The sequence below is a fragment of the Rana temporaria genome, chromosome 2 (assembly GCF_905171775.1).
Source record: "Rana temporaria chromosome 2, aRanTem1.1, whole genome shotgun sequence".
In the NCBI taxonomy this organism is placed as follows: domain Eukaryota; kingdom Metazoa; phylum Chordata; class Amphibia; order Anura; family Ranidae; genus Rana; species Rana temporaria.
The window spans coordinates 351,280,457-351,294,096 of record NC_053490.1 but is presented as its reverse complement, the minus strand read 5'-3'; the positions used below and the strand labels follow the sequence as shown (position 1 = coordinate 351,294,096).

The following is a 13,640-nucleotide window of genomic DNA, read 5'->3' as shown; positions in this document are numbered from 1 at the left end:
GGAATAAAATGGTCCCTGTTGCAATTTTGTATGTCGCACAATATTTGTGCAGCCATTTATCAAACATATATGTTCAGGAAAAGATCCAGTAAATGTATTTTAGTGGGGGGTGTGGCCGCGGCATGGATGTGTGAGGACGTGTCTGTGAAGAGCTCCGTCCGCCGGCCGATTATACAGCACCCACAGCAGCTCTCTCCGGGGGTTTTTCATCCAAGCAGCGGAAGCTCTCGCCGTAACCCCAGCGTTCCTCCCGGCACCGATCCGGATCGCTGGACCTGTATTTTACAGAGCGGGGACACGCCGCTCTCGGGACTCCCAAGATGGCGCGGGCTAGCAAGTACAAGGCCCCACATGCGGTCTCTCCTATTCCCTCACCGCAGCCGCCTTCTCCCTCTCCCTCGCTTACTCCCCCCACCTCCCCTGCCAGCTCAGCCAGCTCCATGCCTCCAGCAGTGCCACTGGGTGAGATGGTGGGAGATGCAGATCTTAGAGCCCGCATTTTAGCTCTCCCCACGAAGGCTGATCTAGAACTGTTTGCTGGCAGGGTAGAGAAGGCCCTCAGACAGGACATTGAGGCCTTGCAGGCGGACACTGCTCACATTAGGGGTAGAGTAGAAGACTTGGAGGCACAGTGGGATGTGGTTTCTCCGGCCCTACAATCTCTCCATGAACACTGCAAGAGACAGGACTGCAGGATTGATGCCCTAGTGGGCCCCAGTTCTCAAAAAGGATATAGGAGAACTGGAGAAAGTGCAGAAAAGGGCAACCAAACTGATAAGAGGAATTGAGGAGCTCAGCTATGAGAAAAGACTAGAAGAACTACATTTATTCACTCTTGAGAAGAGGAGAATAAGGGGGGATATGATCAACATGTACAAATATATAAGGGGTCCATATAGTGAACTTGGTGTTGAGTTATTCACTTTACGGTCAACACTGAGGACAAGGGGGCACTCTTTACGTCTAGAGGAAAAGAGATTTCATCTCCAAATACGGAAAGGTTTCTTCACAGTTAGAGCTGTGAAAATGTGGAACAGACTCCCTCCAGACATGGTTCTGGCCACCTCAGTAGATTGCTTTAAGAAAGGTCTGGATTCTTTCCTAAATGTACATAATATAACCAAGTACTAAGATTTGTAGGTAAAGTTGATCCAGGGTAAATCCGATTGCCTCTTGGGGGATCAGGAAGGAATTTTTTCCCCTGCTGTAGCAAATTGGATCATGCTCTACTGGGGTTATGGGATTGTATTGTGTTTTTTATTTTGTTTGTTTATTTTTTTGTGGTTGAACTGGATGGACTTGTGTCTTTTTTCAACCTGACTATGTAACTATGTAACATAGGGCACTGCGCCCACCGTCGGACGACCCAGATAAACCACGGGACATTATCTGCAAACTGCATAAATATTCCCTGAAGGAGAGCATAATGGCCCATGTCAGAGGTGTGCGCCACGTGGACTTTGATGGGGCGCAGCTGTCCTTTTTTCCGGATCTCTCCAGACGTACCCTGATGCAATGCTGAGCCCTGAAGCCGTTACTTGCTGCCCTACAAGATGCCCAGCTACCTTACAGATGGGGTTTCCCTTTCTAACTCTTAGTTACTAAAGATGGCCGCCAAGTTATCTTACGCACCGTGGATGACCTGCCACAATTTCTGCAGAAACTGGACCTCACAGCCATTGACGTACCGGACTGGAAGTCCGCTCCGGAGATTCCCCTGCCTATGCAATAACAACCTTGGCGCACTGCCCGTCGTAAGGGCCGCAGCAGGCCTCATTCTCGAGTGGACTCCCCCCAAGACGCACCGGCTCCTCTGCCACACTCTCCCTCTCAGAGGGGGACCTGAAGAATCCCTTGAGTCATGGTTGGATGTGAACTATTTGCCAGGTTTTTTGCACCCCTGTTAGGGGCACTGTTATTTATGTTCTATTCTGTTCTGTTTCTGCAATTTGTTGCTGCTGTGGTATTTTTCTGTACTGGGCTGAAGCACCCCTGTGGTTGCTGTGCCCATCTGATGATATGAGGTGGGCTCCCTCTTTATGGACGGGCTCGCACCTCATGCTGCACTTCTTCCCCCACATGGGACATGACTCCGCAGAGTCGGCCTATGTTTGGGACTCCGGGTTGCTCGCTGACCCTCTCCCCCCGCTGGCTCGCCGGCTGGGTGGGGGTCCCCAATCAAATCGGATTTGGATGCCTTGGGAGGCTTTTGAAACGTCTCCCTTATGGAGGCTGCTATGTGTCCTGTTTTGTTTTTGTGTTTCTTGTTCTCATGTTTTGTTGTCGATGTTTTCTTTCAGTACTCATTGCATCCCAGATCAGATTGCCGCATGTCTCTCTCCCCTCCTGACTGGGGGGGGGCTCTACGATCATTCTACCCAATGGCTTCCCTGAAGGTGGTTTCCTATAACATCCGAGGGCTGGGATCCCCCAATAAGCGCAGTAAGTTGTGGCTCGAGACTAAACGTCTGGGGGCACATGTTTTTTTTGCAGGAAACACACTTTCGCACTGACTCGGTCCCCCGCCTGCCCACACACCTCTACTCCCAATGGTTCTTTAGCAACTCGCCTCATTCTAAATCGAGTGGGGTCGCTATAGCCATGCACAAAAACTGCCCTTTTATTTTGTCCGACCAGTTAACTGATCCAAATGGCAGATTTGTTTTCATTAAGGGGAGCATTATGGGTCGTAAGTTTACTTTTGCAACCGTGTACGCACCGAATTCTGGCCAGCTCACCTTCCTAGACTCCCTCCTGGACTCCCTATCCCACTTTAGGGAGGGCCAGCTGATTTTAGGGGGAGATTTCAATGTTAGCCCAGATCCTGCGATGGATACGTCTGCGGGACGCTCTGCCCACTCCTTTGCTTTCCTCAAACACTTTCGGAAGACCTTACAAGCCCACAACCTTGGTGGATTGCTGGAGAGTGCTCCACCCGAGGGTGAAAGATTTGATGGACCAGTTCTGTAGTTCGGGGGAGCTTATATCGCAGGGAACGCGGTTGAAAAAGGCGCGGGAAGGGGACCTGCAATCCCTTTTGTGGAAAATACACCTTGTGGAAATTGAACACAAGCGACGTCTAACGCCGGAATTGGCGACCGGCCTTCACCTGGAGCTTGCTACTTTGTTAGAGACCCGTATACGTGACCGATTGCGCCGTGTGTCATAAATTTTACGAGTACGGTAACACATGTGGACGTCTCCTTGCCAGAGCTCTGAGGAGGCAGCGTGACTCAGGTCATGTGCATAAGCTTCAGGTTGGGGCGGGCCCCCCGGTAATTCACCCTTCTAAAATTGCGTCCGCTTTTAGAGACTATTATGTCCAATTATACCACTTACCTGACACACTCCCTGGTCTGACAGAGGTGCAGAAGCAGGACCACATCCTAGAATACTTAGCTGACGCCCGAACCCCCCAACTTTCCCTCAAAACTAGCAAAGCCCTTGAAACCCTGATCACTTCGGAGGAGTTGGAAATTGTTGTAAAAGGCCTGCCGACAGGGAAGAGCCCTGGCCCTGATGGCCACACGAATGCCTATTACCGTGCTTTTTTTCCCCCTGCTCTCGGGCCATATGTGCACTTACTTTAACGCACTGGCTTCTAGCGCCCCTATGCCTAAGGAGGGCCTGCTGGCCCATATATCGGTGCTGCCCAAGGAGGAGAAGGATTGCACGGTTCCTGATAATTATAGACCAATATCTCTCTTAAACACTGACATCAAAATGTTAGCAAAAATCCTTGCGAATCGTCTACAACCCATTCTTCCCTTCCTCGTCCATCCTGACCAAACAGGGTTTATTGCTGGACGAGAGGCGAGGGATAACTCGAACTGGGCCATTCAGTTGATTCAATGGGTACAAGCGCAGGCTGACCATCCACCCTGTCTTCTCCTATCCACTGATGCCGAGAAGGCGTTTGACAGGGTGAATTGGATGTATCTTCGTGCAGTATTGTCTAGATTGGGACTCGGCCCGAAAATGCTCTTGGGTCTCCTCATTGTATAGTAGTCCAGAGGCCCGTGCTAAGGTCAATGGGATTCTTTCTGACTCTTTCCCTATTGGGAGTGGGACAAGACAGGGCTACCCGTTGTCACCTCTTATTTTTGCTCTCACTCTGGAGCCATTGCTTAATAAGATACTTTCTAACCCTGACATTAAGGGCCTCTGCGTCAGCTCCCATGAACACAAGCTTTCCGCATACGCGGATGATGTCCTCTTTTATGTAGCAGATCCCCTGATCTCCCTCCCCAACATTATGATGGAGTTAGACTTTCGGTTCCCTTTCTAATTTCAAAATTAATTTCACCAAGTCTGAGATTTTGCCGTTGAGTGTCCCACCAGACCTGCGTACACGGTTGCAATCCTCCTTTCCCTTCACATGGTGTGCTACTCACATGAAATACCTGGGGGTCCATCTTACCCCCCTTTACTCCCAATGATATGCTAGTAACTACACTCAATTGCTTTCCACTATTAAGGCGGACTTATGCTGGTGGGATAGGAAGGTATTCTCGTGGATGGGCCGGGTCAGTGTGTTAAAGATGAATGTGCTCCCCCGCATTTTTTTTTTCCAAATGGTGCCTATTTCCTTACCTAGGTCTTTTTTCTTGAGCCTCAACAGTGCGTTTATTCGATACATTTGGTAGGGTCGAAGCCCTCGCTTGGCCCTCCGTACCCTGCAGAGGCCCAATCGGCTGGGGATCTGGGTGTCCCTGACGTACGGAAGTACTGTGAGGCTATTGCCCCGGATTTTGGATTGGCACCATGGGGTGTCCACTAAGGTATGGGTCTGCTTGGAGAAGTCCATGGCAGGCCATAATTTATCCCATGCTCCTTGGCTTCCCCAGACACAGAGGTCTGTCGACTCATGTCTCCCAAACGTCCACTCATGCCTTGAAATTATGGGATACTATGAATAAGTCGGGAAATCTGTCCCCCCTTTTTCTCCTTTGGCACCCCTGGGGGGCTTCCCCTGGTTTCTACCGGGGGAACACCCATTTTTTTTTCATTCCTGGACAGCAGATGGCGAGCTGCGCTGTGGCAGATTCTTCCAGGATCAGGGCCTGCTCACCCTGGAGGAGCTTAGGACCCAGTATGGGGGGTTCCTGATGGATGGCTGGAGGTATGGGCAGCTTCAACATTTTGCACGGGGTCTGCCACATGTTCTCCCACATCTGCTACCCCTTTCGAGAAGCTATGCATGTCCTCCACCCCCGTCCCCCATGCTATATCTATTCTCTATGGCCTATTACAGGAACAGGGTTCCCCTGGGAGGCCCACTTATATTCGGGAGTGGGAGAAAGACTTGCAGCATACATTCACGGATATCCAGCTCAGCCAGTTATTCCGCCTTACTCATTCCAGCTCTGTTGATACGAAAATGCAGGAAAATGGGTTTAAGGTATTAACCAGGTGGTACAGGGTTCCTACTAGACTTAAACAAATCTACCCGATGACCTCAGATGCCTGTTGGCGGGACTGTGGCCATAGGGGCTCCTTCCTACATATCTGGTGGGAATGTCTTAAGTTACACCCTTTTTGGCAGGATATTAGATCCCAAATTAATATCATCCTTGATATAGACCTTCCAGATTCCCCTATGGGCTTTCTCCTACACGTTCCAGCCGTCCCCCTTGGCCTATTATCGGAAGTTGGTGCTACCTCACCTCTTGAATGCAGCTAGGAGGTTGATTCCCATTTTTTGGAAAACCAGCCGAGTCCCGTACCGTTCGGACTGGGTTCGGATGGTGAACAATGTCAGGGCTGCAGAGGAGTGGATGGTGAGGTATAAGGATGAGTATGACAAATGGTATGGGGTCTGGGCTACTTGGATTACGTTGGCGGGTTGGCCGTAACTACAGCTCCCTCCTCCCAATCCCTGACAGGAGGGGGGCGGTGATCAGGTTCTTATTAACCCTTTTTCTCTTGAACCGACAAATACATGTGACCAATATTGCAGATAGATTGTCATGATGATTATGAGTACATCCTCTTTTTGTTTTGTTCTCTGGTTATTTTTTTTTCTTTTCTTGCCCTACTTTTTGTGGTTCTTATTTACCTGTCCGACCCGGGATAACCCACCTATTCCCGGCCCTCTGCACCTAACGGAGTGATTGGGGACAACTTCAATTTGTTTGGGTTTATATATATATATATATATATATATATATATATATATATATATAGCCTAAAGACTGCAGCCTCCGTCCCTTTGCCTTCTATAATGCCTAAATGTATGGTTGGACAGCATTGTATGTTTTTTCTGTCCTATTTGTTGTTGTACAATGGAAAACTTTTTCTATACGAATAAAGATTATATAACAAAAAGTATTTTAGTGCACACAAACACAATAGAATACCCAATTTTTCGGTAAAATATACAAGATTATGTTCTGCCAAGAATACAGATAGCAAACAAGTCAATATTAAAAATGTTGCACGCCCTTAAAAAAATTACAAACTATGGCACCAAAAAGCTTGCAAAGTACTGCACCTGTGATCAGTGGATCGTGGGTGCAATGTCAGGCCAGCATCCTCCAGCTTTTTTGCCCGTATCTCTGTATGGGCTGTTGGAGGAAGTGTCTGTGATGCAATTGCCTATATGCTTCAGTCTAATGCTCTCCCTGCTAACTTAATGCTGTGGGTTACAGGTAACAGGTGTTTTCATGTGTGATTCATCTCTCTCTGTGAACACTGTTCATATGTTAAATAAGGCTAGCTTTTGAAAGGCCTTTAATTGTGTGATAACCCTGTCTACAACCTAGTGATTCTCAGAGGTGTTAATAGGTGTCAAACTGGATACAGACGAAACGTCTGCTTAGGAAACTCAGTGTGTGAAGGTGGTTTGTTGTTTAAGGAATGTGCAGTGATTAGACATGATAATTGTCGGTCGGTGCCGACCTGTCTGGAATGTTTTAGTAATTAGCCTTAGTGTGTGATTAGGGGGGGTGGAGATTTCATTTTTGCTTCAATGTCTTGGACTGTATAAAAAGCTGAGAAGAAAAACCATTAAAGTCTGTGTTGTTCCAGCAGTAAGCTTGGCATGTGTGGCTTTCTGGGCGACTCCAGGGATATTCCTTCTCGTGGAATATTGGGGTGATTTTCGTTATGGGAAGAAGGGAACGTTGACGGGGATATCATACCAATACCGTCACAATTGGTTGGCAGCGGTGGGATTTTTCCCTTCTATTCCCCTTCACACCCGGATTCCAAGCAGACACTGGAAGAACTACTGGAAGTTCGTGGAAGGATTGCTAGCAACAAAACCAAGCGGGTCATCATAGCAGAATCAATGGAGATAGACCAGGAGGACGGGATTGCAGCAACGCCAGCAGTACAAGAGATGGAGACACCAGTGATTCAGGAGGAGGAATCGCCAGCCAACAAGCTAATGAGAGAGAAGCTAGCGTGGTTCGGCCCGAACCCAACGGCAGATGTGGTGCTGAGAGTGATGGACCTGTTAGCGAAGGAGGCTAAAGAAATAAGGGACGCAGAACTACAGAAGGCTAAAGAAATAAGGGACGCAGAACTACAGTTAAAACTGGCAGCAGTCCAACAAGCAGCCGCACCTTCTCCGAACAGTGAGTACAGCACAGCAGACACAAGGAAGATTCCGTTTAGCGCTTTTAAAGCTTTTGATGAAAAGGACTGTGAAATTGATAACTACCTGGCGGATTTTGAGCGACAATGTAACCTGCACCGAATAGCTAGAAGAGAGTGGGTTGCAATATTGTCAGGCAAACTGTCAGGCAAAGCTTCTGATGCTTTCCGGACCGTGCCAGATCAGGATATCCATAGCTACGCCAGGGTTAAAGAAGTGCTCCTGGCTCGTTATGCAGTAACCCCAGAGTCCCACCGACAGAAGTTCAGGGACTCGCGCAAAACCACGAAAGACTCTTACGCGGAATGGGCATGCCAGTTGTCCCTGTCGGCCTCTAACTGGGTTAACAGCAGCCAGGCCACCACCGCAGAGGACATTTTGCAACTAATGCTCCTGGAGCAATTTTACAATCACATCCAGACGGACGTCAAGGATTGGGTGAGAGATCGCAGGCCCATGACTCTACCAGAGGCCGCGAAGTTGGCGGATGAATATGCGGATACTCGCAAGACAAACCAGGTCACACCACGGGTACAACCTCCACAACCAACGGCGCCCTCACACCCACCAGCCGCTAGATACCAACCGCCTAACAGACCGATGACATCTAGCCCTCGCTACCCACGCCAGGAGGACAACGAACAACGCTGCTTCCGGTGCAAACAGTTGGGTCAATTCAAGCAGAATTGCCCCATGAATGACAACACCAGGTCAAATTGGTCTCAACCTGGGTACCGCCCACCAGCAGCAGCCCATTGTGTAGACTCGGCTTGGGATCCCCAGGAGCTGGGTCAGGAAGAACCATTGGGCACCCCTTACGAAGCCCTCATGGTACAATCTGTTATTACGGACAACAGGGAACACCATTGTCAGCTGGTCATGGGCGACAGCCATGAGCCGGAGGGGCCTTGGAGGGAGCTGGGCAGAAAGAGGCACCGCCAGCTACCCTCCAAGAAGAAGAGGTCCTGGAAGTCATATAACCAGCGGACCTGGGAGGAGAAGAAGCGACTGGAGGAGATGGAATCGCAGCGGGCGCCCCAGATGCGGGCCGAGATGTTCGCCAAGGGCCCACCGGTGGCCCCTTACACCACCACCCAGTTCCTGATGATGAAGGACCACGTGGAAAGCCCGCAGGACATGAGCAAGCAGGATCTGATCCGTGAGTACATAGAGCTGGAGGAGTGCATAAGCCGCATGGAGGAGGAGGAGAACAACCACCTGAGGTCACAGCGGGCTGACCCCCCCAGGCTCCATGAACTGGAGATGGAGCTGGAGAAGCTCAAAGAGGAGAACCGGCGGCTGCGGAGGGAGCAGGGTGTGGCTGACCTTATGGGGCTCTGAGTCCCCCCCCCGTCCCCCCCCCAGACTCTGAGCACCAGTGCTACAGCATTTCAACAAATATAACTTTTTCTTTTTATGAATCTCCTGTGACTGTCACTTCAGAGCCATAACCTGCCCCTCCCATAGCGGGACACCTAGATGGCGGCGCACAGACCCATTCGCCGTCTTCACACTGACTTCTGGTGACTCTGCAGATCACACAAAGACTTGGGGACTGACCGGCGTGTGATCTGACGACCCGGTGACATACCTGAGTCGGGAGCAGTTGCCAAGGGAGGTCAGTTACGCCAAACAGAGTTAACCTCGGACTAAAAGCTCTGAACCCGTCAACCCTACTGGACCAGGGAAGGTCCAACCGGGTTTGCCGTAGCAGGGAGAAAAAGGGGGGCCATTGTGATGCAATTGCCTATATGCTTCAGTCTAATGCTCTCCCTGCTAACTTAATGCTGTGGGTTACAGGTAACAGGTGTTTTCATGTGTGATTCATCTCTCTCTGTGAACACTGTTCATATGTTAAATAAGGCTAGCTTTTGAAAGGCCTTTAATTGTGTGATAACCCTGTCTACAACCTAGTGATTCTCAGAGGTGTTAATAGGTGTCAAACTGGATACAGACGAAACGTCTGCCTAGGAAACTCAGTGTGTGAAGGTGGTTTGTTGTTTAAGGAATGTGCAGTGATTAGACATGATAATTGTCGGTCGGTGCCGACCTGTCTGGAATGTTTTAGTAATTAGCCTTAGTGTGTGATTAGGGGGGGTGGAGATTTCATTGTTGCTTCAATGTCTTGCACTGTATAAAAAGCTGAGAAGAAAAACCATTAAAGTCTGTGTTGTTCCAGCAGTAAGCTTGGCATGTGTGGCTTTCTGGGCGACTCCAGGGATATTCCTTCTCGTGGAATATTGGGGTGATTTTCGTTATGGGAAGAAGGGAACGTTGACGGGGATATCATACCAATACCGTCACAGTGTCAAACTATAAGGGAGCATATCAGCACCTTCCCAGTCCATTGAGAACTACAAGCCATCTGCCAGGGTGGCAGATGGGACTTTTAGTTTCTTCATTCACAGATTCTGGTTAATGAATGATGTGGCTGTGTGGGTGGGGCCTGGCACAGCCACACCAATTTTAAAATGTGACAGTGTCCGTAGGGGAGAGAAATCCCTGCCCATTGTCAAAGGGAAGGATGGGTGAGGGCAGTTGCTGAACTTGTTAAACCCCATGTTCAAAAGGTTAACTTATATTTTAATATTTCTATGTACACCATACCATTGACATTTTCTGAAGGACAAATTGCATATCAAAACAAAAGCAGTCTAATTATAAAAGGTGAGTAATTCTAAGGACAGTATTTAATCCTACACAAAATTTCAAACAATATTTTTTAACTCTTTGGTACATACTTTTTTTATGGTAAGCATCAGGAGCAATAACAGGTGATATCATCTTCTTTCCAAGTCTTTCAGATAGTGTTTTCTTAACAGCGGGAAAGCTTTCACCCCCTGAAAAAAAAATGTAATGAAAGTAAATCTGTTGCAGTATTTCTTAATAACCAAAAGCCAATATTGATATGGTATATTTACAGTACATCCATTTACATGTATGCAATATAAATAATATATTACTGATTCTGAAACTTGCATAGAGATGCTGAGAAGTGGAAATAGCAGACTCACCTGTATCTACAGGTTTGTTTCTTTATTCCTAACTGCATTTGCTTTATGTACTCCCAAAGAGGATTTTGGCAAAAAAATATGCTTAAAAAGGTGTAACAATAACCTGCCTTCTCTTGAGAAAAAGGACAGAGGTGGAATCAAGATTCAAATAAAGAGAATGAACACTAGAGTTAAATGTTACAACGTAAATCACTTTTAGGCATGTGCAGTCTCCTTCTCTACCTGAGCTCAGCTAGATAAGGTGCGTACACTTGTTAAGCTCCTTGTGATAGCAATAAGGTTAAATAAAAATAAAAACACACAAAAAAACATTAAAAAAACACAAAAAGTATAAAAACAATAAAACAACTAAATTAAAAGCACCCCCCGTCACCTCCCAAAATGTCAACGCATAGCATAGGGTGTGCATGTGTATGTAAACAACCATGAATTTGAGGTAACGCTATGACCATCAGCAGGAGAGCTGCAATTCTAGGGCCATCAGTAATGATTAACTGTAAAATGATAACCTCCAAAAGGCTTTTAAAGGACCACTCCAGGTTCAATAAACGTTGGCATAACTTATTGGATGGCTGCTAGTGGTGTCCCCTCAGGAAAGGGAAGAGGACCAACATTATTAGAGGGGGATGACAGGGGATCAGTAGTTTCAGTGCCATTGCAGCACCAGATAAGCAATGGCATTCTTGCCAGCAGTCTGTAACAATAGGGCCCACCCACAACCCTGAAGGTTAAAGTGAAGAGAAGAGGAGAACGCGGGAGCAGAGAATAATAGGATTTTTAAAAACAGATTACCTGTAAAATCCTTTTCTTGGAGTACATCACAGGACACAGAGACTTTGATAATTACTTAGCGGGTTAGATAGTCACCATCAGGTGATTGGACACTGTCAACCCTAATTACAAGGCAAGTTCACTCCCCTATATAACCCCTCCATATGGAGAGCACCTCAGTTTTGTAGCAAAGCAATAAGTGTCCCAATGTATAATCCCGAAGACGGGCGGGAGCTCTGTGTCCCGTGATGTACTCCAAGAAAAGGATTTTACAGGTAAGCGGTTTTTAAAAATCCTATTTTCTTGTTCACACATCACAGGACACAGAGCCTTTGATAATTACTTAGTGGGATGTCCCATAGCAATGCCCAAATTGAGGGGAAGCAGGCACAGATCAGAAAACACACATTGTCATCAAACAAGAGGACCTACACTGCTGCCTGCAGTACACTGCGCCCTAAGGCGGCATCCTCATGCCCTCTCACATCCACCTGGTAAAATCTAGTGAATGTATGGACCAAAGACCAAGTAGCAGCCTTGCAGATCTGAGCCATGATGCACTGCCCATGAAGAACTAACTGCCCTAGTCGAGTACGCGTTAACCTGATAAGGAGGCATCATCTTTTCTAAACCATAGGCCCAAATAATAACTTGTCATATCCAACTTGAAATAGTGGACTTTGACACTGCCTGGCCCTTCCTTGGGCCCTCTGGCAGAATAAATAGACAATCAGTCTTTCGTATCTGAGCCATTGCTTGCAGATATATTTTTTTTACCGCTCTTACAACATCTAAAGAGTGTAGCTCCTCTTCCTTCACGGACTGCGGATCTGGAAAAAAGGACGGAAGGACTACATCTTGATTCAGAGAGAATCTTGAAACCACTTTTGGTAAAAAAGGCTGGGTGAGGATGCAACACCACCCTGTCTTCATGAATAATCAAATATGGCACTTTACATAAAAGAGCTGCCAATTCCAATACCCTCCTTGCTGAGGATATGGCTACAAGAAAAAAACAGTTTCTTTGTCAAAAGAACTAAAGAAGCACGGTTCAAATGGTTGTTTCTGTAAAACAGACAAAACCAAAATGTAAAGTCCCATGGGCACACGGAAGGCTTAACCGGCGGATTCAAGCGCAGCGCTCCCTGAATAAAGGCTCGGATCCAGGAGTGAGAGGCAAGCGGTTTTTGAAAGAAAACCGACAAGGCCAAGATCTGGCACTTGATAGTGCTCAAGGCCAGCTTCATTTCTACGCCTATTTGAAGAAAGGCAAGAATCCTGCTAATGGCATACTTTCTAGGATGCCACCCCCTGGGTTCACACCAGGAAACATATGCCTTACAGATTTTGAAGTAAATGAGCCTGGAGGCCGGCTTCCTAGCATTAACCAGGGTGGATAGGACTAGGCCCGAGAGCCCATGACTCTTCAAAATGTGGGTCTCAGACAAACCTCAAAATTTAGACTTTGTAAGGCAGGATGGAATATTGGACCCTGTGAGAGCAGATCTGAGAATAGTGGAAGAACCCAAGGTTTCCCCTCTGCCATTCTCACGATCTCCGCATACCAGGATCGCCTGGGCCAGGCTGGGCCACCAGAATCACCGGCTTTTCTTCTCTCTTGACTCGCCAGAGGAATTGTGAGAGAAACGGACCTAAAGGGAACGCATAAATCAGAGAATACTGATCCCATGGGATTGTTAAAGGGGTTGTAAAGGAAAATATTTTTCTTCATAATAAGCATCCTTTACATGCAGACATTCCACTTTTCACTTCCTCATTGTTCGTTTTTGCTCAGAAGTTGCTCTATTTCTTCTCTGTTCTGTTCACTTACTGCTTGTCTGATTGTTACTCACCACCGTGAAGGGAGGCTTTACTGCGGTGGTCAGTGACGTGCTCGCCCCCTCCTGGGAACTACATCTGTGCGGCAGGACGCTCTCTACGTGTTAGAGACTTCAAGGAGGTGTGAATTACTGGGCGTGCCACAATTCATACTGGGAAATGTAGTTCTTACATGAACGAGCGCCGCAAACCAGGAAGTGAATGAGAGAACAGAAACTAGAACGCCGGAGGTGATATAGATGAAGGAATTTAATAGGTATTTAGTCATTTTTTAACAGAATAATTACACTATTCTGTCTGTCTACCTTGCAGACATTAATTTTAGGCATTTTTTTTTCCTTTACAACTCCTTTAAGGCATCCGACCCTTGAGCCAGCGGTTCTCTTTGTTCTTGACACAAAATTGTCCAGCTTTGT

At 47.4% G+C, this 13,640-nt stretch overlaps 1 protein-coding gene across 1 annotated transcript in view; it reads right to left on the bottom strand.

Moving 5' to 3' along the window:
• Positions 1-13,640, bottom strand: part of ZC3H11A (zinc finger CCCH-type containing 11A) — an 810,109-nt gene that overhangs the window by 237,531 nt on the left and 558,938 nt on the right. Inside the window, exon 9 of the mRNA XM_040337594.1 lies at positions 10,342-10,440. Coding sequence (XP_040193528.1) covers positions 10,342-10,440 — 99 coding nt within the window. The remainder of the gene's footprint in view (positions 1-10,341; positions 10,441-13,640) is intronic.